Here is a 25,215-nt window from a genome sequence, read left to right on the forward strand (position 1 = left end):
TCTAGCAACTTGTCTCAATCAAAGGTCTCCAAGAAACAAGTACCAGCGCCAACTGGACTGGGTAAATAATACCAGGGGCCGTGTACCTGGACCAATGAATTCAGATACTACACAGCATCATGGCGCAGCAAGATCTGCTCAATTTGTAACACGGACAGGAGCTCAGACGCGCGGCCGGTCAAGATCACACTCCCTGTTCTTCACTTGCTCAACGATAAATTCAAGTCGAGACCGAGGTTGAAGGTGGCAAGCTACAGCATCAAAAGTCGATATTCGTGCAAAGGCTCGTCAAATCAATGATTAGCCATCAGAGTTCATTCCGGCATCTAGAAGACAGCGCCCTTGTTCGTTCTTTCTGTCGCACAGAGCTGGAAGTACGAGAGCGGACGAACCAAGGCACCACGAGTTACCTACCCAGCCCAAAAATAAAGCATGTCACTCAATTAAGCAATACGGTCATGGGCAAGACCCTGGATTGTTGTTCGTGATTCCATGCCGTAATGCCCATCAGAGCTATAAAGCAACCCATCTCCATTGCCTGCGGACGTGCTTTCCTTTTCATTACTCCTCACGTTCCCAACTTTCTGTCTCTAGACTCTCTATAAACGTCTTGTGCTTTTTGATTTATCACAATGCGTGTCGCAATTGCGTCCTCCCTTATGGCCTATGCTGCTACCGTTGCAGGTATGATCTTGGATGACGATGCATTTTGGTTGCTTCTGACAATTACAAAGGACTATTCGTGACTTCGCCTCTCAAGGGCGAAAAGGTCGACTTGAGCAAGCCTGTGACAATTAAATGGCAGTCTGTCAGGTACGCCATTACAGATCAGCGAGAACAGGAGCAGAAGGTCTAATGTTGAAAAACCCAGCACCGACCCGGGAACGTTCTCGATATATCTCGTCAACCAGAACACCTACCCCAATATAGAGACATTGATTGCCTCAAATGTGGACACCTCGAAGGGTCACTACACGATGAAGGCTCAGGATAGCATCGATAAGTACGCCAATCCGGCCTTTTTCAGTAAAGAACTTCGTTAACATTTCCACAGGAGCGGATATCAAATCAACTTTATCTCTCATGAGAACGACGGCATCCTAGCACAGTCACAGCAATTCACTGTCAGCAAGTCCAAGTTTTCAGGGGCCGTGTCTTCAAGCTCTGGTAAGGACGCCGCCACCAGTACTGCCAGTCACACTTCAAAGTCTGCCTCTGCCCCTTCGACGTCCGTGTTTTCTCATTCTGCCTCCTCATCAGCCTCGGAAATTGTTACTCATTCTTCGACTGCTACTTCTTCGACGCTTGCTTCTGCTTCTTCGTCGACTCACTCTCCCACTTCCTCCTCGGCTTTTGCTCACAGTTCCACCAGTGCGTCTACCCCTGCCACCTCTCCTTCGTCTAGTGCTTCCAACAGCGCTACTGCTTCTACCACTGTCTCGTCTTCTTCTTCTATGATGTCTACCAGTGCGTCTTTCCACACCATTACCACCCCATGCTCATCTTCATCTTCTTTGACCTCGAGCTCCTCCATCTCAATTGTCTCTTCTTCCACAAGCACTGTTTTTTCAAGCACTTTTCGTACCAAAAGTACCCACTCAACACATTTCACACATTCCCATCCTACAAAAACCCATTTTACTCATTCTCATACCCGTTCTCATTCTCGTTCTACCCTTACTGGCACTACTACTCCTGGTGAGTCAACGGTGCCACGACTTTGGCTTCCAATTTTTATCTCGTTGCAATTTCCTCTCCTCTCACCCCGCGCAATAGTGTAGCGTCTCGTTAACTTCTGTCTGACATAGTGACGAGCACGACGACCAAGACACATACCATGCACATGACCACATCCAGTATGTCCGAAATAAGCATGTCCTCTGGTTCTATGACCGCCACTGGATCGGCGACTACGACTACTAATGCTGCGAATGTTCTGATGGCGCCTGCTCAGGCTGGTCTGCTGCTGGGTCTTGCAGCACTGGCATTGTAGACGTCAGAGGTTGGTTGACCATGGAGCAGTTATACAGGGCTAAACGATTTATGCGATGTTTGTTTCGTCTTGCGTAGTTTTCCTTTGCTAGCGGAAAGACCTTTGAAAGGGGAGATTGAGAGTGAGTACTACTGGTTTATGTTGGACGTTATTTATACGCCCCAGACCCTAATAATACATGCGATTAAGTCTGTCTTTTTCCCATAACAAAATGCACAAAGATCCCAGTACTAACCCACTGGCACGGATAATTTCAGACTAGGGTGGCTGAAGAGAGCACACTTGCCTCCGACTAGTTCTTCCATAATCGAATATATATATATATATATTTTTTGACATCTTGCAGTGGGCGCCACTGATAGGCTGGGCCATTGTATTCTTTGAACACCGCTTTCATGATCCATATTTTATACGCGTTCAGACAATAATTTCAATAAGAATTCCCAGTCTAACCTTGAGGCCCGGGTTGATCCACACGTGCATCTCGGTCTCGTGATCCCCGCAATTTCCCCAGTTTCTAGTGCACAGCCCCACAATCTTACTTGAGGGGACGAGTCAGTCAGTATTCGACACTGAATGGAGCTGTGGTTTGAGACGAGAGGAGTAATCAAATTGATGGCAATGAGCATAATGTTGTGCCCACTTGCCTAAATCTGCATTTTGGCCCTAACAACATAAACCTTTGTCAACTCTATGTTAAGCAAAATTGGTATTTGATCACTATCATGTTATTCCCGCACATCTCAGCATCTCATCAAGCCTTTGGGGTGGAACGAGATGTACGCCGTAATTGTATCCGGGGAATGCGTTAGTTATTCACTAGTCTTGGTCCGTAGGTGTAGTATCCATGCCCACAGTAGGGAGTGGGAGCAAAGGGGGGTTTTCAACACTTCTCTTTCAGTGGTGCTCGGACTCCTCATATACGTGGAGGGAGTAACGATAGGATAGCGTCGGTAGTTGGAATCTATACAAGTCCCGTCCAGTCGACCTGGAAAGTGGCCAAATCTCGGGTCAGCTTCCCCAGCCCCACGTCGCCCCACGATCTAGCAAGTCAATGACAGTTTCCCTGCATGTCTGGCGTGAAGCAGAACGGCCTGCGTTAACCGAACTCTTTGATACCGGGTTTTTCGAATGGTGGTAACCGTAGAAAAATTCTATTGAGCTGGTTATTCGCTCCGAATGGGAAAGCGATGATGACAAAGGGCGGCTTGCATAACCGCCACGTTAAGGCCTTCTGCCCCGGTAGCCTTGGAAGAAGAGTCTGGAACAAGTTTGGCCAGGTCCAATCATTAGCATTACAGGAATACCGCATGATCTCACTCCTGCTTAAATATTACTGGCCCCTCCTATCAATGTAGGCTCTGCGATGGGGCTGCTCTCCATGACGATCGCGCCGAACGGTGAGATTGTGGCGATGTCCAATTCGTCCCTTTGGGTAAGGTCTCGGTAGATAACTATCAGTTGACATGCCGTGTCTTTACTTTATATAATCCTGTATCTTCTTGTTCGCCTGTGTCCAACAGTGTTCAACACACCTACTTTTCAATTCGGTCGATCAAGATGCATGGTATCACAGATCATATCCTCCACTTTCTATCCCAGCATTGGCTGGTTGTATCCATAATCGCCGTGTTCCTGTGGGTGGGGAAAAATAGGTATCATAATGGTCTACACAAATATCCTGGCCCATTCTTGGCCTCCATCACAGACTGGTGGCGCTTCTTTGATGTTTATGGCCGCCGGCCCGAAGTCACCCACAGAGCCCTTCACAAGAAGCATGGTGATGTTGTTCGACTTGGACCAAACACCCTCTCCTTCTCTGATCCTCAAGCTCTGAAGACAATTTACGGCTTAAACAAGGGATTTATCAAGGTAAACTGAACTTCCTTCGCTTTACGTGGAATAATCCGAGTCGAAATCCATGCTAAGTGATCAATCAGTCTGATTTCTACGTTGTGCAGCAATCTGTTGCAAAGGGCCATCGTTTGCAGTCCCTCTTCAGCTCGACAGATAATGACTTCCATGCCCGATTCCGCCGCTGTGTGAACTCGGCTTTTGCAATGTCTTCCTTGGTCCAGTACGAGCCCTTTGTGGATAATACGACCAAGCTATTCTTGCAGCAGACCAAAGACATTTATGTCAACAATTCTGAGGGCTGTGACTTTACTCAATGGTTGCAATTCTATGCATTCGATGTGATCGGGGAGATTACCTACAGCAAGAGACACGGCTTTGTTGAGCACAACAAAGATGTCGACGGTATTGTGGCCTACTTGTCGTGGCTATTTCTCTATGTCGCCCCGGTATGTCTCATTCTGCATTCTCATTCCTTACTATCTGATTTAACAATCTGAATAACTAGATTGGGCAAATCCCCTTCCTGGACCTTCTCTTGCTCAAGAATCCCATCTACCTGAAGCTCTCCCAATGGGGATTCATTGATGCCACTTTCCCCGTCGCCCGGTTCGCAGGTAATCGCATGGCCGAGCGAATGCCCGAGCTAACAAAGGGCAATATTGAGCCGGTCCCCGGGGCAAAGTCGCTCGACTTGCTGTCCAAGTTCCTAGCAGCGCACCAGAGCCATCCTGATTTTATGACTGAGACCCTAGTCCAGACCATGGCTGTCAGCATGGCATTCGCGGGCTCCGAGACAACTGCCATCAGCCTTTCAGCGGTTTTCTACTTCTTGCTCAAGCACCCTCAAGCCTTGGCCCGTCTTTGCTCTGAGATCGACGATGCTGCTCGTTTGGGAGCTTTTGCGGACTCTGAGACTGGTCTGGTTTCCTGGCATGAAAGTCAACGTCTTCCTTACCTTGACGCGTGCATCAAAGAAGCATTCCGACTGCACCCAGCTGCAGGTCTGCCACTCGAGCGGGTTGTGCCGGAGGGTGGAGCGGACATTGCGGGCCATTTCGTTCAGGGCGGGACGATTGTTGGCTGTTCGGCCTGGCTAATTCACATGAATAAGAGCATCTTTGGCGAAGACGCGGAGGCCTATCGTCCGGAGCGGTGGTTACCAAACGCAGAAATTATCAAGACCGAGAATGGTAAGGAGGATGAGGATCGTCGCATAAAGGAGATGAATGGGACGATGTTCCAGTTCGGAATGGGCAGCCGGACGTGCATCGGAAAGAATATTAGTCTGCTTGAAATTTACAAACTCGTCCCAAGCATGTTGCGAAGATTTGAGGTGTGTCATTCTTATGTGCTGGATGTTCTATAACATGGCTAATGTCCTTTTTCCAGATTCAATTCACGGATCCGAGCCAGGAATGGGAGCTAGTCAATGCTTGGTTTGTCAAGCAGAAGAATTTCACCACTTCCTTTCAGCTTCGGGAGATTGTTAAACCCGAGGTTGAAGCCTAGGAGCCCAATAAAACATGGATAAGGTGACCGATGTCTGTTTCATTATTCCGGACAGTCCATCATAGCTCGTTTGCTCTCCTTCAGCGGCAGTGCTTTTTTTTTCTCTATGAAAGCATTCCCAAAGTTGGAGTTTCCCACATTTTCAAGTATGGATCAGCCCATACTCCCAACTTGAATTAAGCTATCAGAAACCAGGCCATTCCTAGTTTCAAGGGCATTATTCTATGTAAGATGGGTATCACGTAGTCATGATCGGATTCACATCTTGCTCCTAGGATACAATATATTTCTTTGAAAAGTTCATGAAAAGATTCAAAATAGGGACAGAGCGGTCGCTATTCTTTTTTATAGTTGTTGGCCAAATTCCCTAGATCCTTTAGACAGGTTCAGAGAGCGGACCACGTCAATGTGTTTTTGGGAATAAGAAGTAGTTAAGTTTCTGGGACTGACAAAAAAATGGGGTTTTTTCGACCCCTTACTAGGCTGAGAAGCGATCAAAAGTTGGCATAAATGATCAAGAAAGTGAGGGAAAACTATGAACAATACCCAGTTTCTCAGATTTCTATTTTAACAAGGAGTATCCTGGAGTGGATTCCTCTTGCAGAATCTTCGTCTGAGGGATTTGGGGGCCCCCGAGGTCGCAGATTCGGACCCTCGACCGTCAAATTTTAGGGCCAGGTTAGGGTAGTGACAGGGTCGTGAGGCTCACCCGCGGATCCTGCCGCGTCGCGGGGCCGCGACGCCAAGAAGAAACAACATGTAAATATCATGGCGAGAGACTCTCAGGCTTCGCTAGAATGAAGTAAATTTTCTAGTCAGAGATACACTTGAGAAAGGGTTGCACATTGTGCTTTCAAACGAAGGACTATAGCATGCGTGGCAGACCCCTGATGGTGCCCTAACCGTCTGCCATGTTGAAACTCGTCATCGGCTTTGTGAGTTTCAGACACGAAGGCGATCGAGATTACTACCTGCATTGATAAGGGCTACAGCCCAGTGTATTCCGTTGAAAGGCAATGGACAGAAAGGACTCGACGCAGGAGAAAGAGAGGAATAAAGTAAGGGAAGAGGAAAGTGCAGACGGAAAGGTGCCATATGGGTCACATGCCGCATACATGGGACGCAAGTGGCCCCAATGGTTATTCAGTGATATTTAGTGTTCATCACTGACTATGTACCAGATCACATTATGACCCCAGGAACAAGGATGAGTGCGGCACAGTAACATGAGACTGCTGCCCACCAATACCTGCGGCCGTGTTACTACAAACTAACAACCGGCAATTATAGTAAGCAAATCCAATGTGGATGACTGAGGCCAAACGGAGTGGCACAAATAATGAAGGGTCGTCCAACCAAAACCTTATGCGCCGGTCCGCCCTCTACACTTATGGGCCAAAATTATAGCTTCCTCTATTTTTTGGGCGATAATTCCACGAAGGCAGTCACACCAGTGATATACCCCTGAAACTAGTCCGTGTTGGGTGCGAAACAGGATGCGACCTTGTCTTTACTGTCACATATTAGACCATTTTGTCCCGGCCTTACTCGGAGCAAAGGTTTCTCTGGTTAACTGTGCTGCTGTTGCCCGATATGAATTTACCATCATTGAAGGGCATAATTCTCTTTGGGGTTTCCATCACCAAGCTTGTGACCATCGTCACCGCTGAGCCTATTGGCCAGTCTGAGCCGTCAATGTCTCACCTTTCGGGCTCGTCGACTTTGTGTACTACACTTGTCGATGTCGATACAACCAGTACCATTATCATCGATGGAACTACTATTACCACTATCGACAAGTACCATAGCAGGCCTCCATTGAAGAAGCTGGGCCCCTGCCCTGCTCCCCAGCCGAATGGAGCCCACCCATCTCACAATGGTACGATACCTACATCCTCCCGGGTTGGCCCTTCAGGAAAAATTTCCCCCAAGCCATCACCAAAGTCAAAGGCATCACACCACGCTGGCGGTGACTCATGGCCATCTGAGCCTTCAGCCGGTCAATCGAAGACCGGGTCACAACCAGAGTCAGCGAAGTCCCATGAGGGCAATACACATGGCCATGGTCAGACCATCCTTGCAGATTCGTCTAGCCAACTAGGCGTGATCGTTACTCCTGGGGTTGTAGTAGTCACAGAATCGTCAAGCACGAGGACGTTGACTACCGGCATGGTGACAGTCACAGATGCAGCCTTGCCCCCAGGGGTAATGGTGTCTCCGAGCCAAGAGACAGTCACAAATTCGGCAGGCGTGACGACTGTGACTGCGGTCATGGTTACGCTTCCAGAACCATCAATCTCAGCTACAGCTCCGTCTGTCATCACCGAACCTACTGGTTTGGTAACGATAGGGCCTCTGTCAAGTGAGGCGGCCACTAGCAGCGCGTCTGCGTTCTCGACCGATCTCGTTGCGATTTTCCCTTATATCAGCTCTTGGATTGAACATTCCACAAGATCTGCCGAGGCAACGCGTGCAGTCAATGCCCTTAAGACGATAATTCCAAAAGGCAAGCATCTAACAGAGGAGCTGAGCGGTGGTGGATCCTCTAAAGGCGGTGGTGGCAGTGGTTGCGGCAGCGGACTGAAGAGGGGTCTCTTCAGCAGCATTTTCGACGCAGTGAAATGCATCACAAGCCAGGTCGAGGATCTTGGAAATAGTATTGAGCGAGGGATTGATAAGATTGATCCGACTAGTATTGTCAGCTATGTGAAGAGTCTTCTGGACGACATAAAGCCTGATTTGAAATCCCTGAACGACCTCCTTACCAAGGACCCTGGAAATGAACCTGATGATGAACCGTCCAAGAAGTCGGAGACCGAATCTACCACGTCCGAAAGTGAGACTTCGTCTGGGACTACATCAACAGAAACTACGTCCACCACGTCTACGTCCACCACGTCTACGTCCACCACGTCTACGTCCACCACGTCTACGTCCACCACGTCTACGTCCACCACGTCTACGTCCACCACGTCTACGTCCACCACGTCTACGTCCACCACGTCTACGTCCACCACGTCTACGTCCACCACGTCTACGTCCACCACGTCTACGTCCACCACGTCTACGTCCACCACGTCTACGTCCACCACGTCTACGTCCACCACGTCTACGTCCACCACGTCAACATCAACCCCATCCAGCACACCCCGGTCTTCAGCATGTACTAAAAAACCTACTACGCTACTCTCTTCGTTTGAGACTACATCAACAGAATCTACATCTACCACGCCTACGTCGACTAAGTCTACATCAACCCCGTCTCGAACATCTACCCCATCCAGCACACCCCGGTCTTCAGCATGTACTAAAAAACCTACTTCGCTACTCTCTTCGTTTGAGACTACATCAACAGAATCTACTTCCACCACGTCTACGTCAACTAAGTCGTCTACATATACTCCTTCTGCATCCAACAGATCCAGCCCATCCCCGTCTTCAGTATGCTCTAAGACACGTATTACGCTGCCCTCTTTGCCAACGGAGACGACGAGAACAGGGCCATCTGATATAGTAACGATCATATCTACATCCACGAAAGCTACATCTCCTTTCACGACCGCCGACTCAACGTCATCCAACTCGCTAGATTCCTCTGCCTCCAGCAGTTCCACAAGTACAACAATGCCTACAATGGCTATCGGCACAACTACTTCGGCAGGTTGCAAGAGCGCGGGCGACTGTGGAACACTAAATTGCGAGCTACACAGTGCCATCCCGACCTGCGTGGTATCGGATTCCAACCCTGGCACCTGCAGTTGTTTGTCTACTGCTACAGGAGAGACATCAATACAAAGCATAACCCCGCCCCCCAATAGGGGGCCGTCTCAAACGACCTTTGAAACTCGGACGAGCCCGCCTGAAAACAGTCCAACAGTAACCAGCTCGGCGCCGCCCTGCCAAGTAACCAGTGACTGCGATAGCTTCTGTGGCTCTAACAGCCCTGTATGTTTTCGCAATAAGTGCGTGTGCTGGCCTACATACACCAGTTCCTCGGTTCACGCTCTCGGGTCGGCGGCATATCTTTCGTGGGAGAGAGCTCAGTCATCTATGTTGAAAGCCTGGGAATCTTCGCCGGAACATCTTTCTTACGAGAAATCTATGAGCTCTGTTTCGTCTGCAGCTTCGGCGGCTTCAAAGAGCGCCGCCGAAGCTGCAGCATCGAACAGCGCTGCCGAAAGTTACGTTTCAGAGGTCGTCGCCTTCGTCTCCGCCATCACCTCCGCGGCTGCTGCAGACAGCGCCGCCGCAGCCGCGGCCATGCCCACACCCTTATCATGCACGTTCGGCATGCTCTGCGACCAGACCAACTCCGATGGCAGTGCAAGTTTTGGTTGCGGACTCGCTATTTGGCTCGAAAACATCGATAACCCTTTTGACACTGACTATAACGAGAACTACTTCTATAAAGACGTTGACTGCGATTCAGGCAGCCACACCGTCCAGTATCGGGGCCGTACGTGGGAGTTCCGTTATGTGAACATGGGAGCCTATGCGACTGAATTGGGGGAGGCATCTATTTCGGTCCAGCAGGTTGACAATGGTGGGAGTGTGCTGGAGATTGCGCCGGCTGATGGAGGGTCTAATAACGATGGTTCTAATGCCGGATTTAGTTCTAACTATCGGAATACGTGGTGGAGGACTGGGATTACTTGCTAAATTCTTTGTTGTTCACGAGCGGCAGTTCTCTATTGAACATCACTCAAATTGCGGCCTGTATGATCCAATCCTATATTGTTGCAATTCAGAACTCATACAGACCTAGAATAACGAGTCTTGGGAAGATCATTCACATGGATAGAACGGAATTACAAGGGCATCTGATGTCTTTTCAACAATATATATCGGTACTTGGACTTGCGAGTTGAGAAATTTTCAGGGTGAACATGCGTCAAGTCTTTGGTTAGAAAGAAGACATTTTCGGCGTTAGATTCATAGGTTTCATATTCTATAAGACGAGGACCAGTGGCGTTCTTTATTCCTACTGAGGTAGGAAGGATTCTAGGATGGTAGGAATAAGAAAGAAGATAGAAATCTATAAGTAGTACGTTAGTTTAAGTTCCACGAGGGTCAGTGGTCCATGTGGGTTTGTATTCCTTGCTTTCCAAATAGACTTGCTAGGTAACCACCTCTCCTCGAACCTCGGCAAATCGCCGGGCTCCGTCCCCGACTTCTCCGCACCAAGAAACTTATCACAACTAATATCTCATCCCCTCCCACTTCCTACAATTTCACATTCATCCCAATCATCAAGAGACACACCTATACAATGCCCGTTCTAACCCTCCACCTCCTCGCCCTAACCTCCCCTACCAATCTCCAACCCTTCATCCAACAACTCAAGCAAACCCCAAATCTAGAGGTCATTCTCACATCCCGCCCGCGACATGTCGTCATCCACCCAACAACCCTAGACAACAACCCCCTCACAAAAACACCATGGGACCTAATGGTCCTCCTCAAAAGTGCCTCTAGCACCACCAATCCCATCCCATCAAATTTACACAGCTGGATCAAAAACGAGTACAAAGTCCCAACAGGGATCCCCTCGCGCCTCCTATCAACCTACCCAACCCGCGACGCAGACCTAAAGCAATCCGCGCGTTCGGCCTCTCTAACCGGGTCACTAGACAAGGTTCTCCGCGACCAGGGGAAAAGCAATACAGCGCAAAACCTCGAAATCTCCCCGGAACTCCTGGAATTCATGACCAAGCTCTCGAAAACACATTCTGGCCCCGTGACAATGTTAAATCTGTTGCAATTCCACTATCCCAATGGGAAGGAAAGCTATTACCAATACGGACAGGCGTTTATCCCTATCGCGGGTAAGCGAGGCGGGAGCGCGAAACTTGTTGGCGCGGTGGTGAATCGATCGTCATCACCAGAATCGACAGATTCGAGGGGAGGCAGCCCCCCGCGTCCCGAAACGGAGTGGTGGAATGAGGTTTCTATCGTGCATTATCCGTCCATTAGGCATTTTTGTGATATGCTTGCTGGGGAGGATTATCAGGGTATCAATGAGAAGTATCGCTTGTCGGTGAGTTGACTTCCTTGGATGTGTAATCATGGGGTGCGTTGCTAATAATATTGGTGGGTTCAGGCTTTGAGGGATACGTTCTTGCTGTGTACGACTGAGTTTGATGTGGAGGAGGGTGCTGGAGTTGCGAAGCTTTAGGTAGCTGCGACAGGTTATTAAGTGGAGTGGATGATCAATATAGGGTTAACTGGTATTTAATCAGGGTATCTGAAAGGCAAAGGCAAATGCGATACAAAGTATTCAGAGGAAAAAGAAAACAAGAGCACGCTAGAGTGTTCCACGCCATAAGCAAGATCGTAAAGTTACCCATGAGAATAGCGATGTAGAGGGCGTTGAGCCGGTTTATAATCATACTTCAAGCCTTCTTGCTACCGACCAAGGATGAGGGACGGTCAGGGTTGATGACGCTGTCGTGTGGCCGGTCCCAAGTACGGATATGACCTGTTGTAGTTTTAGGTATCAGTGGCTGAGCGAAACGAAGTGCGATAATTATTGCATGCATACCTTCAAGAGAAGAGGTCATAATACAATCCTTCTGAAAGCCCAGCCAGCAAATAGGATCTTGGCCGACAACTTTGGACTAAAGACGTTGTTAGCATGAGGCCTTTCAGAATATTTCCGAGGCCAGGCCATTATTTAGTGACTCGACTCACCATGATAGGGGGCAGCAGAGCAGTCCGCGATCTGGGTTCGATGGGGTGGCTAGTCTGCTCAATATCGCCGTCGGATTTTTCAGTTTTCTCAGAGTCCGATCTGAGGCGAGTAATGCCGCCACTGTCTGCGCGATGGCGGCCAGCAGGCTGTAAGCCGGGGGCGGCAATACTACCCCGTTGACGAGCGGTTGCCTGGTGGAGTTGAAAATTGTTAGTTTTGACACTCCCAGAGAGAAAACAAGTGGAAAACGTACTGCGCGAGGACGGTGGAGCATGCCGACGCTGAAATCCCAGAGGAGCAGTCTGCAATCATCTCCAACGCTCCCGAATCGGTAGGTCCGCTGGTCACAGCGCCATGGGTCAAATGCAACGGCCGAAACAAAGGAGTTGTGGCCTTGGCATCGAGCAACTATCTTGCGCTCCGGGAAAGACCAGATGGTTACCAGATCGTCTTGACCGCCAGTCACGACGTACTTGCCATCGGGGGACCAGCAAACGCAAATCAGACCGCCATAGTAACTGCGGAAAATATCCAGCATTCTATGTAGCCATACATTAGCACAATCCAACGATAAAAAAAAAGAACAATGCTCACTCTTCCTTCAAGTAATCCATAAGACGCAGCGACCCATCTTCTAGAACCACGGCCAAGTGCCGCTGATCCGGCGAGAAAGCAAACTGGGCGATTTTATGGGTGGACAGTTTCCACAGTGCGACCGGGTTGGTCTTCTGGTTTTTGGAGTTGACGGATTTCTGGACCTCCAGAGGTAGTCGAACGCCCTCCTTCTCAGACGGAGTGCTAGCCTCGGATGCGAACAGAGCATCCTCTTTCTCCTTATCATAAACCACCAGAGCTCCGTTTGCATGCGACGCCATGAACAAGTGCTCAGAGCCAGGAAGCCATTTAATATGAGTGACGGGGGAGTTGTTGATCACTCCATTCTTGTTGATCCGGGCGTATTTCTGCGACATGGGCTCGTACCAGATGATGTCCCCCGCGGAAGAACCCATGACGATGTCCAAGTGGGATGAAGACTTGGTAACGTCGTTAATGTCGTGACACAACATATGTGCCTTGGTGAAGAGAACTTTGGTCAGATGTTCCTCTTTCTGCGCGGCGCTGAGGTCTAGCCATTGGAATGCGCGGTTGATGTTGGCAAACGCAAAGACACCATTAGGGTCACGGTCGCTCAGCCTCTTCGCCGACGTCTCATGGGTGATGACTCTCGAAACAAACGAGGAGCTGCTCTTGATGATATTGTTCTTTGGCTTCCGCTTTTTCGCGTCCTTCGAGTTAGCTGGCGGTGGAGCGAGCGCAGGGTTTCCATCGCCAAATTGCGGTGCCGTAACCTTGGTCGTTAAGAATGTAGGTGGTCTCTTGCGCGCGTCTAGGGTGACCAAAGACACCTTCACACCAGATGTCGGAGGGTTCGGGACAGTCGCGAGAGGGTTTGGGTTGACAATTGGCGCTTCAGATGGGTGCGGAGGCGGTGTTGCAAGAAGGAGATCATCCTTCAGAATGTACGTTCCTGCGATTTATCCGATGTTAGCCACGCTATGGCCCGATGTATCATCCCAAAGCTCAGCAACGTACCTTCACCAACTTGTAACGGGCACCCGCCTTCAGGATGGGAGATGGTGTTGTTGGTTTCGATGACCGGCACGGCCATGCCATTCGACGCCCCCGCCGCATAAGCGACAGGGATGGTGTAGCGGGGAGGGGGAGGCGGTAGAACACTTGAGAAAGAGTCAGCACACGAACTAACAGACAGTGATAGGGGACAACAATATCTCCGCAGGGTGACGGTAGTCAAGGCCACTTTCGGTGGAGACATCGAAGTGCTTCCTTCCAAGACATCCTGAAGCTGACATTCGAAGCGGATATGGGGGGACTAATGACAGGAAAGGGAATCCGGAAAAGGAGAGCCTTACAACATGGCTGCAGATACACAGGTATAGCAGGATAATACAGTCTCAGTCCCGACAAGTACAGAGCTGTGGACGGCACCTGGGGTGGCAAGCAATTCTCAACGCGGAGGGGATCCGGTTCGACTGTTCTTCACTCTACAGAGCGAGTGATAAGAAGCACAACGACAGTAACAGTCCAAGGAGACTTTGTCGCGAATAGGACCAAAGGAAACTCAAGGTCGAGGCCGTATGCAGGGAGAGCCGCGGTGATCAACAGTCTCCACGCGGTCGGGATCGGCGGGAATGGCTGCAAGATGGAGAGATTGGGGATGGGCGGAGATCGGGGCGATGTATGGTGAAAGAGAGACTGTAGGGAGAGCGTGTGGGAAGGGGGAAGGGGAACAGAAGACAGGATGAGAGGAGGACAGATGAGGAGAAGGTTGTCAGCACGAGGCAGAAGAGGCGGAAGAGGTCCGGGGTAAAACGTGGGAGACAAAGGCGGTATGTATCGGTCTGCGGGGCACAATGGAGGATCCACCAGGTACAAGGGGTATGGATTAGGGCTAGTGTTATTGGAACTATGAGGCATTCTACACATCTCACAGTGGGTATGGATGAATTAGGGCCAGGTAATGGGCCAAGTATCAACTATTCTACACAACCTTCTCACGTCCCACTCCCACCCATTCGTCGCCAGATCATCGTCGCCGCGGCTCCAGCACACACCACGGCCCCCAGCGCAATCCCCCACGCCATCCACTTACCCTCAACATCCTCCTCACTGCGCGGGAAGACGGTGCTGGGCTCCATGGCAGCTTCAGCAATGTGCACAAAGACCTCCTGGATAGAATTCCACGTCACGCTGACATGCAGCGGAGGGCTGGGCATATTCAACATGGCCGTGTACTCATGGGGCTGATACTCCGCCCGCTGGGTGGTCCGGTCCAAGTCCGCTTTCAGGGCAATGAAGACGCTGGGCAGTTCCTCCAGATGCGGGTACTTGGCCCGCAAGGCCGGAATGTACGCAAAGGAGTCCGGGTCGGACGAATCGTAGGTGTAGGCTATCACATCGCACTGGTCGAGTAATTTGGCCTGGTTCTCGAGGATGGCGGGTTCCAACTCCCCGAGTTCGTCCATGATCAGGTAGCACTGCTTCCCACCGGGCAGTTCAACGGTGTTCACTGCCGTGCGTGGCTGGATGGTAGGGTGGTATGTGGTGCTGAACCCGCGCGACAGGAAAGCGTCGAGTAAGGCGGACTTGCCAGAGCCAGAGGCGCCCAGGACATGGCATTGAACCACATTTCGACCGACTCGTCCAGGTCGTCGCCGCCTCTTGCGCGGCCGCGTCACTTTTAGTGCCGCTGTGGTAGATGGGTTGCTTCGGTCAGAAGACTCGAAGCCCAGGTACGCCAGGTATTCCAACGTGGTCTTGGGCGACATGAAAGTCGTCATGCTCCACTGGGCCAGCCAGCCTTGGAGGGTCACATGTCCAGCTTCGCTCCGCACGGTCGAGGATGGGAACGAGCCATCAGCCCACGACGCCGGCAGGCCTGGGGTCGGAGCGAACAACGATGCTAGCTCGGCGTTGTTCAATCCGCCATCGTTGTCCTTGTCTGATAGGAGGAAGAGATTCACGAAAAAGCGATATCCTTCGGGAGACAATTCGGCCGAGGCGAACGGCGGGACCTCGAAGCGGGGATGTAAAAAGCTCTCTTGCAAGGAGAGATTATCCGTGTATTGAAAGGCCCGCAAGATAATCCACACCGTCTCATGGCGCCCTTTCTCTGCATACATCTTGTTCAAATGAATAAATCCCCGGCAGTCAATCCCAGAGTCGGACACCGATTCCGGGTAGGTTTTCTGGATGGTGTCCTTGATATGTACCAGATCTTCCTCGCTCAGGGACTTCCCGAAGCACCGTGTTTGGAACTCTTTGATCTCCTTATCCGACAGATAACCATCGCGATCCTTGTCGCTGAGGTAAAAGATGCGTTGCAGAGCTGCGACGGCGGCGGGCTTGAGCGCGGCCTCCTTGGAGTCGAATAGGGGTGCGATGGGATGGGTGACGGCCTTTTGACAGACAAAGAAAGCCTCGTTGACATTGCGGTGTTCGCGGGCGCTAGTGCGGATGCATGAATCAATCTCCTTGAATTCCGCCATCAGCGGCAGCATCTCATCCTCGAGCACCTGGGCCTCGCTGTGCTCCGCAGCAAGATCAGACTTGTTGGAGCACAGGACAACGGGGACATTCACCCCCAGCGACCGGAAATGCGGCAGCCAGAAAAGTGCCACGCGTTCATAGCTATAGTGATCGGAGTAGACCAGTAGTATCACGTTGGATTTCCGAATCTCGCGGGCTAGGTTGTTGCGCTCCTGGGGAAGCGCCGAGGTATCGACGACCGTGGTGGTGGTGACATTTTCAGGGGTTCCGATCGTTGGAGGGATGGTGATCTGGGGCAGGACGGGCTGGATTTTGTTGGTGACGAAGACACCCTTGACCAGGGAGGTGATGAGGCTGGACTTGCCGGTGCCTTCGTCGCCGCAGACGCAGATGCGGACTGAGATGGGTCAGCAGAGAAGGGGGTGGCATTGGCAGAGATGGACATACCTGTTGCCATGAGCAAGGTATATGCTACAGCAAGGAAGGCTATGATCTAACCATTGCGATTGTAACTATGGGGGTTGCCGGTCAAGGTGTTCTGGAAGGAGATGCGGCCGCGGGAGAGATAGTGCCTGAGGCGCCCACGGCCACGTGAAAGTGCCTGGGGGAAGATGCACAGCCAATGCACAAGTGAACTAGTTCTCTAGTTACAAAGTAGTTATTAGTGAAATATAGGCAGTGTTAGGTGCATTTCGTCCTTGGTCCTAATGCTATCATTGGAATCACTCTTTGTTGCTGTGCCTGGAAGATATACTTCTTCCTCCTAGGCACTGTTTGCTCCGCCACCTTCGCCTTGGCCACCGTCAACTTTCTCTCTCCTAATACTCTTCGGGCGAATCACCATTGTCAGGAACAGGCAGTCACTTCTTCCCCACTCGCACCCATCCTCTGACACGCCGGGACCTGGCCCTCCATCGCTCCTCCAACCGGAGTTCCTCTCATCCGTCACCCGGTCCACCCCATCCACTTGACTGACTAACGCTGAACCACCGCAAACACATCAGCCTCACCCTCTTTCTTCTTACGTCCGTAGTCGAGCTTCCCCCATTTCCTCGACACTCCCGCCAAGATGCCTTTCGGGATCCATAACCCGCTGCCTGCGTCGATGAACAGTACGTAACATATCCTGCATTCCCCTCGTGCCCTCTTCCCCGCAATCGCGCTGACGGTGTCTTTTGTCACTCCTCCCAGGTGAATGCAAGAAGGCAGCTAAGATCCTGGCATCCTTCATCGACCCCAAGCAAGCATTTGGCCCTGATAAAGTCATCCCACCGGAGATTCTGGCTGGTGCTAAGGTGAGGCATACGTGGTCCTCAGATTGCATTCCCCGGCATGCCGGTTGAACGGACGAACTAACCGCCCGCTTCCATAGGGTCTTGCGATTCTTACCGTCCTCAAAGCCGGCTTCATAGGCTCTGGTCGATTCGGCTCTGGTCTCGTCGTCGCCCGTCTCGCAGATGGCTCCTGGTCGGCTCCGTCGGCGATTGCGACCGGCGGTGCGGGTGTTGGAGGACAGATTGGGTTTGAGTTGACCGACTTCGTCTTTATTCTCAATGATGCATCGGCCGTTCGCACATTCTCACAGGTTGGCACGCTGACACTGGGTGGAAACGTTTCGCTCGCTGCTGGACCCATTGGCCGAAATGCGGAAGCCGCGGGAGCGGCCAGCACGCGCGGTGTGGCGGCGGTGTTCTCTTATTCCAAGACCAAGGGTCTCTTTGCCGGTGTCAGCTTGGAGGGTAGCATGCTGATCGAGCGCAAGGATGCCAACGCGAAGCTCTATGGTAGTCGAGTCTCGGCCAGCCAGCTGCTGACCGGCACCGTTCGCCCCCCACCTCAAGCCGATGCCCTGATGCGCGTCCTCAACTCCCGGGCCTTCCAGAGCGGTGCGGGGAGAGTGTACGGCGACTCCATGTACAACGACATTCCAGTCTACGACTCGAGCCACGATGATGTTGTCTGGGAGGGCCGTCGCGGCGCAGCCTACGGCCAAGGCCAACGGGGCCGCTCCAACACTTACGGCGATGACGATTATTCCTCTCGTGACAGACCCAGCCGGTCAAACACATGGACGGACGACGTTTACGATCGCCCCGCAGGGGGACTGGCTCGCTCGAATACGACACGGGCACCCCAGGGCGATGCGTGGGGAGACAACTACGGCCGCAACCGCAGCAACACGGGGCCGTACGAGGACGATTATTCGTACTCAGACCGCAAGCCTAGCCGTCCAACGGCTCCCAAGCCGGCCTTTGGCCAACGGACTGGTCAGGGTTTGCGATCAGATCAAGTCGTCGCCCTCTACACGTTTGATGCCGACCAGGAGGGTGATCTGGGATTCAAGAAGGGGGAGATCATCACGATCTTGAAGCGAACAGAAAAGGCCGAGGACTGGTGGACGGGCCGCATCGGCGACCGGGTCGGCATCTTCCCTAGGTAAGAAACGTGTGTGTGCTGCTATCAAACCATTTCACTAATTCGGATTCCTGCAGCAACTATGTCGATGCTTCCTCCTAGGTCTATGTCTGCTCCATGCTGGCTCATGCGGCACAATGCATTATCTCGAGAAGCCCCATTGATTTGAAGCCTCGTCCATGGACATAACAACGCCCGGGGATCTCTCCTGGTGTATGCGGATTTGACTCGTCTTCCTGCCCCCGTCGGGTGCCGTTTCATAGTCTTGAGCGCTGGTGTTTTTGTTTTCATTCTCGGGTCCGCTTCGCTCTGGGATCCTCTTTTTTCTGGTCTACGATCGTTTCCTGCAAGTCGGATTCTCCTCATTTTGTTGTAGCCTAGAAGATCTTTTTTCCCCCTTATCTTTCTTCTGCCTGAATATTGTAAGCACTGTAAGCCTCTTTTTCTTTTAGTGTCCATTAGGTACTATGTATTCGCCCTGCCGATTGGTTCTCCTACTGGCTGCGTCCAGGCCCTTGGTCCCCTCTCGAAAAAAGGAAAAGATGAACCCGCCAACCAATTGCAAGAAGACTCTGCCTAATTCCATCCGGAGCGTAGCGAGTAACACCGGAGGCGTTCACATTTCAAGATCAAAAGCACCACGCTCGTTGGTCCGAGGCAGAGAGCCCTAGACCCATGTCCTGGACCCATGTCCTGGACCCGGGCGCAGGCCGGTCGTACTTAGTACACCATCCGGGGTGCGTTGGAAATAGTTTAAGATCCATCGCGGGGCAAAAGGAGGATGCTTGGCATGTTAGATTGGGGGAGCCGAGCCAGGAGAGGATGCATCTGGAGTGTAGAAATGTCCTGATCCTTGGTCGGAAGGGCTCAGGGCTACCTAACAGACCCCCCGCCGTGACCTGCATGGATGAGGTGCCACGAGTCGAGTACAGATCGTGGCAGAGTGGACGGAGGGGTCACACTTGTATACTCGGGCGCCCGATAGTACTGGGATAGAACCGACACTGTAACGTGATCCTGGAGCGGGTCACTGACGGAAGAAGCGCAGCCGCAAACGAGTATCGCAGTCAGTCAGCAGTGGTTTAGCACCACCGCCAACCAACACCGCCCGCCAAACCAATCATTCTTCCTTTCTCTTCTTCCTTCCCTCTATTCTTCATTCTGATTCACACTTAGTCCTCTGCTTCTTCGAATGACCGTCCCACGACGGTAACTGCCGAATGTCGGTCGCTTGTGGTCTCTTCTTTTCTTCTCCGCTTCGATGATACTTCTTCTTCGTTCGCTTCCCCAGGTGGTAACATTCACCTCCTCGAGCCTCCCCCTCCCCCTCCCTCCCCTAGCGAGCCGTCGCCCTTCCTAGGTTCTTCGGGCCATCGCTGGTTCCTGGACAACTGGCTTCCATGCAGGTGCGTTATTTTTTGTTTTCTATCCTCTTTGTTCTGCCGGTGCCCGATTTCATGGGGAGATTGCAACCCCGTGCCTCGGGGTCCTCACGCGGGCACACCCATCCGGCTAGGGCTGTCGTGATCTGCCTACAGGCCTAGACCTATGGTCTTTCACGCTTATTTCACGGAATACTAAGGCTCACCTGCTGTCATTTAGGCTTCCGCGAGCGCCCCTGAGGCTGGCGGAGGACATGCGACGCGGAGAGGCCATGCCCCGACTCTGTCAATCAGCGACCCTAGCCACCATGTGACGGAGGCAATCGGCCATATGTACGACGATGACTATGATCGTAACGATCCTAGGCGCCTCAGCTACATAGCATCCCCACTCGGCGAGTCAATATCAACGATCCCACGAGCCACGGGCGCGCGCGCAGAGTCCTCCCCCTCTCCGACCCTGCTCTCACCAACTTCGGCGGAGGTCCGCCCAAAGCAGTCAAATGGACACCTACGCCCGCAACCCATCATTCAACGCCGGTCCTATGATCGGGACAGCGAACCCGGTTCTCCCGATAGCCCTCGTTCCCCGTCCGAGACAGCCACATCCTCCTTTCCTCTGAACGATATCGACTATGAATCCGATCCTGCGGCGGTGGCCCAGGAACTGAACAATCTGGCTGCTATTCGTCGCATGTCTATGGATGTGGCGGCTACCGGGGACCCAGATCTTCCAGGCTTTGGAAACAACTTTACAGTCCCCTCCCTACCGCCCTCCCCCTCCGCCGATGAAAATGATGCGTCTCGGTTATTTTGGGTGCCAGCCCGCTTACACCCAGAACTGGCCCCAACTGAATTCAAAACGTTTCTGGAAAGCAAGGCAGACCATATCAAGCGCAAGTCGGGTGATTTCTCCTCTCTGAGCCCGGAGCGTTCAGGATCTGAGAGTAGTCTGCGCCGCAAACGGTCTATGCTATCCCGGGAGATTGACGATTCGTCGGGTTATACGGACGGTGCGGATCGATTGGACCGGCAGCGCTCGCTTGCTCGTAAGCGAGAAGGCATGTTGAGTCCCAATTTGCAGGAGCTAGAGGCGTTGGTGGATGATGGAAAATCGCAAGGCTCGGACTCGCTGGTACAAGGAATGCAGAATGCGAGCATCTCCTCCACCGACGAAGACAAGCCGATTCTACCCCCCGCACCCCCGGGCCACAGTCTACGACGGTCGACACGCACCCAGTACAGAAAGGGAAGCTTGAAAAAGGGCGAGAAGCCTCCTTACTCCAAGCGTCTGGGGAGGACCTCGGAATCTTCAGATTCTATGGCCTCGATTGTCGCTGCATCTGATGAGCCGCCAATACTTGGACTTACTCGCGTTTCAACCGATCCCACCTCCAATGCGAGCCGACCAACGCGGGCCCCATCTGCTTCATCGCGGACCGCGGCTTACGCTCCAGGGTCCTCTCCAAGTTCAACATTCGATTCCATACTCGAGAAACCCCAAGACGAGGAAGGCGACAGGTCCCTTGCTAGCTCTCAGACTGATGTTACGCTCGGGCGATCGGATTCAGGAAGCCAGTCGAGTGCCACTTCCCAGACACGAAACTGGCACTCTCGTCTCAGCTCGAATGGTCGCTCAACCTTGAATATCCCCCCATCGGAACAACAAGTTCCCGCCATTGTCGAAACGCCCGCCGTCGATCCCAATCGATCGTCAGCTAGCCAAGTCCCACAAAGCAGCCGGGTACCAGACCGCGATGCGCTGCCTGCAATGTCCAAAGCGACAGCAATGAAAGAACCCAGCTTGAGCAAGCGATCTTTGTCCAATCGCCAGTCCAACAAGGATACCACGTCTTCGCTCAATGACTTTGCCAATAATCCGCAAATGATTCCTGGCAACAGTACACGAACCGACACTCTTTCCTTCATTCCTACCCTGCCCGAAGAGCGTAAGGCCGAGGATCGAAAGTCGGAGAGCAAAAAGTCCAAGGACAAGAAGGACTCGGAAGGTGGCCGCAAATCTAGCTGGCACTGGCTGCTGGGCAATGAGGAAAAGGATAAAAAGAAGGACAAAGACAAGGACCATGACTCGAAGAAGACGAAGTCGAAAACTGTCGAGAAGGCTCATGACAATACCCGTCTGGATGTGTTGCAATCATCTATCGACAACAGCCAGCGCGGGCGCGAGAGCATCGCTATCGATCGCCTCGACCCGAAACTGGAAGAAGAGCGACGCAAAGATGGAGCCAGACGGGCTTCGGGAGAGTCCAAGAAAGAAAAGGACGGGATCTTCTCATCAATCTTCGGTGGTGGACGTAGAAAGCATGGAGAGAGCCATCACAAGAAGAGCTCTTCGCGCAACATGTCCCCCAATCCTCCGGCCCGCGAGCTGCGCGCAGACATCGACTACCCGTGGACCCGCTTTTCGATTCTTGAGGAACGAGCAATTTACCGCATGGCACATATCAAGCTTGCAAATCCGCGGCGTGCACTCTACTCTCAGGTGTTGCTGAGCAACTTCATGTACTCCTACCTGGCCAAGGTCCAACAGATGCATCCCCAGCAGATGATGGTCGCCTCCGGTGGATCACAGAGGCAAGCTAAATCCAGGGATCCGCAGCCAGAAGAGTACCTTCAATATCAGCGATATCAAGAAGTAAGTGGAGCTGGTAACGAACTCGTCGACGAAGAGCCATAATGCTGATGGCTTCCAACCTTTCTTTTCGCAGGCACAGGAGCAGCAACAGCACCAGCAGCATTACGGGAATGGTGCATATGACGATCCTTCCATGTACGACTATGATGATGATCCGCATAATCGCTACCACTCAGGAGGAAACAAGCATGGCTATGAGAACGGCAATGTTTATGATGGCTCGGGACATTACCAGTATGGGCACTCGTCTTTTGGCGATGATGTCCAACTTGACGATGACGACGATGACGATATGTGGTGAAATTCAGGCGTCTTCACTCGCTTTTTTCCTTTTCTTCTTTTCGTCTTTGTTTTGTTCTAGCCTTTTGTTTTCTTTCTTTTCTTTCTTCATTTGCTACGCACGGAATACCCATGCCTCTTTTCTTTTTTCTCTCTTTGTTCTGGTTTCTCCTAGAACGTGTACACTGAACTGATCCTTCTCCCTACCATCCATCACCCCTCTACTGAGCCTCTTTTACCCTTCCCTTCATCTTTTCGTTATAGTTCATATGGGCCCGCCCAGTCTGTCAACCGGACTCATATTGTGACGCACACAATGGACTAATAATACGAGAGATCCAACGGAATCTCGCCAGTATGGGACCATGATGGATGGATGGTTTCTATGGGTTACCGCCACATCTTTAGTTTCTTTCTTTGCTCATGCGGTCTGATCTGCTTTTCCTTTGTTTCTTTTCTTTTTCTTTTTCTTTCGCATAGCGCCGGGTGTTTTCTTTATTTTTGTTCTCAATTAATCGCGCTATCACACATACTGTCTATACAGTTTTGCCTGTTCACTCCTGTAGTTTCTTCTTTTCTTTCTTATTCTACTCGGATTCTCAACTATACCAATGAATCAATGAGGACGTCTGTTATATATATGTTTACATTTCATATTAGGTATGTTAGTAGCATAGCCCATCAATGACCCTAACATATATTTAGTTTTCCGCGCTTGCAGCAAGTGAGTGGGATTAAACTGCATATGTGGTAAATTCTGGCCTGGGGTGTTTCATGTGACATATGTGTGCTCCTCAAAAGTCCGCCTTGTTAGAGATATGGTAAAACTTTGAGTTACTGGCAGGATAGGGCAGATATAGCCAAGAATAAGGTGCGCCTTAAAATACAGCAGGTTAACAACATCCATTGGACTCTTCATGTCTTCAGCCTTGTGGTGATATCGAAAATATTCAGTGATGATTGTGTTTCTTGCGGGGACCTAAAACACTGTGTAGTGGGATTTTCCTCGGGGTGCCCACCCGAAAAGAAACCGACATTCTTATTAATCTCGAATTCTTCCCCTCCAATCTTCAAAAGTCCCATGATACATACATCATTCACTGGGAACGATCGTCTATCTAGCACTGCAATTCCGACGCGTTCTCATTGCAACTGCCGGAACTTTATAATATACACTTTTCCAATTATCCCAAACACCACAAATCATTCGGCACTCAGTTCTATGCAAGTTTTTCGATATCTGCAACTTCTGCATATTTAGTCTCCACAATGGCCTCCAACAAATTATCCATTCTACCACCGGACATCATGGAGTCCCAATTGTCCACAGTTGACCTCCTAACGGCGATGTTTCCGTCTCCAGGGGAGCTGGAAATCCCTGAATCCACAACGCAGTGCGTTGAGACACTTCGGGAGTGGTGCCAGAACCCAATCTCCACACCTTCCAAGATCCCCTCAAGTATATTTCTCGTTGTCAGTCTACCAATTGCAGACGGAGACAGAACGATTGAAGTCAACATTTCCGTTCCACTTCAATGTGAAGATCCGGCGACAATTGAACAGCCACCGTCATTAAGTTATTCACTTCGACAACCAGACTGGATGTCCAAAGCCGAGGTTGCTGAACTCGCTGCCTCAATACCGCAAGGCGATGTCTTAGAGGCATTTGAACACATCCAGACAGAGGCCAGCCGCTTTCTTGAAAATAAAAAGTCACAGGCCGTGAGTTCAAAGGAGACGGAGCCACATACGAGTTCAGCAGGACCGATCGTGAGAGTCTGGTTCTATTTCCCTTCTTTATCCACTCGTAAAAAGAGGGGAGATATGGTCAACCTCGCACCGGGGTACTCTCTGACAGGCTTTGTGCTGGCGGGCAAGCCGGGGGTATTGTGTCTCGAGGGCACGTCGCGAAATATCGATGCCTATATGAGCTTCGTGAAGACGCATTCATGGGGCGATATCCCCAGTCACCAGAAAAAAGTCAGCGAGAGATTTCGAGAGACCGAAGGAATTCAGAGAGTGTTCTCGGGCATGGAGGAAATCACAGATTCGCTAGGAGAAAGAGGTGGACAGCGGGCCAATCGGGGTGATATGCAGGCACTGGAGGCGTGGTTAGGGTCCAAAGGACTGCAGGAGGCTTTTGAAAAGGTGATATTTTAGGAGCTCTGGGAAACCCTGAGGATTAATGTACTTCTAGCTTCTAAATGCTCATTGAATGTTTGGTGCTAAGCTAGCCCCACAATCCTAGACAGGGGCAAAAGCGGCTACGATACCTAGCGTGTCTTTCGATGTTAGCTGCGCTTCATCTTGACGAGGTTCCGTTGTTGATAGGTCTCGCTGCTCTAGTTGGGACCTCAAAAACTCC

At 51.4% G+C, this 25,215-nt stretch overlaps 11 protein-coding genes across 11 annotated transcripts; 7 read left to right on the top strand and 4 right to left on the bottom strand.

Moving 5' to 3' along the window:
• Window positions 1-632: 632 nt before the first annotated feature.
• On the top strand, window positions 633-1,923 carry N7474_002806 (GPI anchored serine-threonine rich family protein; the record flags this gene model as incomplete). The annotated part of the gene is made up of 5 exons (XM_057194221.1): window positions 633-684; window positions 735-813; window positions 872-1,003; window positions 1,055-1,228; window positions 1,809-1,923. The coding sequence occupies 5 exons, from the start codon at window positions 633-635 to the stop codon at window positions 1,921-1,923; spliced, it is 552 nt and encodes a 183-aa protein (XP_057055576.1).
• A 1,630-nt stretch (window positions 1,924-3,553) lies between these two features.
• On the top strand, window positions 3,554-5,359 carry N7474_002807 (cytochrome P450; the record flags this gene model as incomplete). Its single annotated transcript, XM_057194222.1, has 4 exons — window positions 3,554-3,865; window positions 3,934-4,296; window positions 4,356-5,183; window positions 5,240-5,359. 4 exons carry the CDS (start codon window positions 3,554-3,556, stop codon window positions 5,357-5,359), a joined length of 1,623 nt encoding a protein of 540 aa, XP_057055577.1.
• A 2,066-nt stretch (window positions 5,360-7,425) lies between these two features.
• N7474_002808 (uncharacterized protein) lies at window positions 7,426-9,407 on the bottom strand (the record flags this gene model as incomplete). Its single annotated transcript, XM_057194223.1, has 4 exons — window positions 7,426-7,616; window positions 7,879-8,077; window positions 8,125-9,131; window positions 9,344-9,407. The coding sequence occupies 4 exons, from the start codon at window positions 9,405-9,407 to the stop codon at window positions 7,426-7,428; spliced, it is 1,461 nt and encodes a 486-aa protein (XP_057055578.1).
• A 2-nt stretch (window positions 9,408-9,409) lies between these two features.
• On the top strand, window positions 9,410-10,018 carry N7474_002809 (uncharacterized protein; the record flags this gene model as incomplete). The annotated part of the gene is made up of 1 exon (XM_057194224.1): window positions 9,410-10,018. One exon carries the CDS (start codon window positions 9,410-9,412, stop codon window positions 10,016-10,018), a length of 609 nt encoding a protein of 202 aa, XP_057055579.1.
• Window positions 10,019-10,628: 610 nt separating this feature from the next.
• On the top strand, window positions 10,629-11,534 carry N7474_002810 (uncharacterized protein; the record flags this gene model as incomplete). Its single annotated transcript, XM_057194225.1, has 2 exons — window positions 10,629-11,396; window positions 11,460-11,534. The coding sequence occupies 2 exons, from the start codon at window positions 10,629-10,631 to the stop codon at window positions 11,532-11,534; spliced, it is 843 nt and encodes a 280-aa protein (XP_057055580.1).
• Window positions 11,535-12,045: 511 nt separating this feature from the next.
• On the bottom strand, window positions 12,046-12,588 carry N7474_002811 (uncharacterized protein; the record flags this gene model as incomplete). Its single annotated transcript, XM_057194226.1, has 1 exon — window positions 12,046-12,588. One exon carries the CDS (start codon window positions 12,586-12,588, stop codon window positions 12,046-12,048), a length of 543 nt encoding a protein of 180 aa, XP_057055581.1.
• A 52-nt stretch (window positions 12,589-12,640) lies between these two features.
• N7474_002812 (uncharacterized protein) lies at window positions 12,641-13,719 on the bottom strand (the record flags this gene model as incomplete). The annotated part of the gene is made up of 2 exons (XM_057194227.1): window positions 12,641-13,578; window positions 13,644-13,719. 2 exons carry the CDS (start codon window positions 13,717-13,719, stop codon window positions 12,641-12,643), a joined length of 1,014 nt encoding a protein of 337 aa, XP_057055582.1.
• Window positions 13,720-14,623: 904 nt separating this feature from the next.
• gem1 (ERMES complex Ca(2+)-binding regulatory GTPase GEM1) lies at window positions 14,624-16,575 on the bottom strand (the record flags this gene model as incomplete). The annotated part of the gene is made up of 2 exons (XM_057194228.1): window positions 14,624-16,488; window positions 16,566-16,575. The coding sequence occupies 2 exons, from the start codon at window positions 16,573-16,575 to the stop codon at window positions 14,624-14,626; spliced, it is 1,875 nt and encodes a 624-aa protein (XP_057055583.1).
• A 612-nt stretch (window positions 16,576-17,187) lies between these two features.
• N7474_002814 (SYLF and SH3 domain-containing protein) lies at window positions 17,188-18,635 on the top strand (the record flags this gene model as incomplete). The annotated part of the gene is made up of 4 exons (XM_057194229.1): window positions 17,188-17,230; window positions 17,310-17,413; window positions 17,491-18,554; window positions 18,611-18,635. 4 exons carry the CDS (start codon window positions 17,188-17,190, stop codon window positions 18,633-18,635), a joined length of 1,236 nt encoding a protein of 411 aa, XP_057055584.1.
• Window positions 18,636-19,933: 1,298 nt separating this feature from the next.
• N7474_002815 (putative telomere silencing protein Zds1) lies at window positions 19,934-22,872 on the top strand (the record flags this gene model as incomplete). The annotated part of the gene is made up of 3 exons (XM_057194230.1): window positions 19,934-19,939; window positions 20,136-22,571; window positions 22,645-22,872. The coding sequence occupies 3 exons, from the start codon at window positions 19,934-19,936 to the stop codon at window positions 22,870-22,872; spliced, it is 2,670 nt and encodes an 889-aa protein (XP_057055585.1).
• Window positions 22,873-24,119: 1,247 nt separating this feature from the next.
• Window positions 24,120-25,010, top strand: N7474_002816 (DUF1115 domain protein; the record flags this gene model as incomplete). The annotated part of the gene is made up of 1 exon (XM_057194231.1): window positions 24,120-25,010. One exon carries the CDS (start codon window positions 24,120-24,122, stop codon window positions 25,008-25,010), a length of 891 nt encoding a protein of 296 aa, XP_057055586.1.
• Window positions 25,011-25,215: the final 205 nt, after the last annotated feature.

The sequence above is a fragment of the Penicillium riverlandense genome (assembly GCF_028828495.1).
Source record: "Penicillium riverlandense strain IBT 135883 chromosome Unknown utg000002l_segment0_segment0, whole genome shotgun sequence".
In the NCBI taxonomy this organism is placed as follows: Eukaryota; Fungi; Ascomycota; class Eurotiomycetes; order Eurotiales; family Aspergillaceae; genus Penicillium; species Penicillium riverlandense.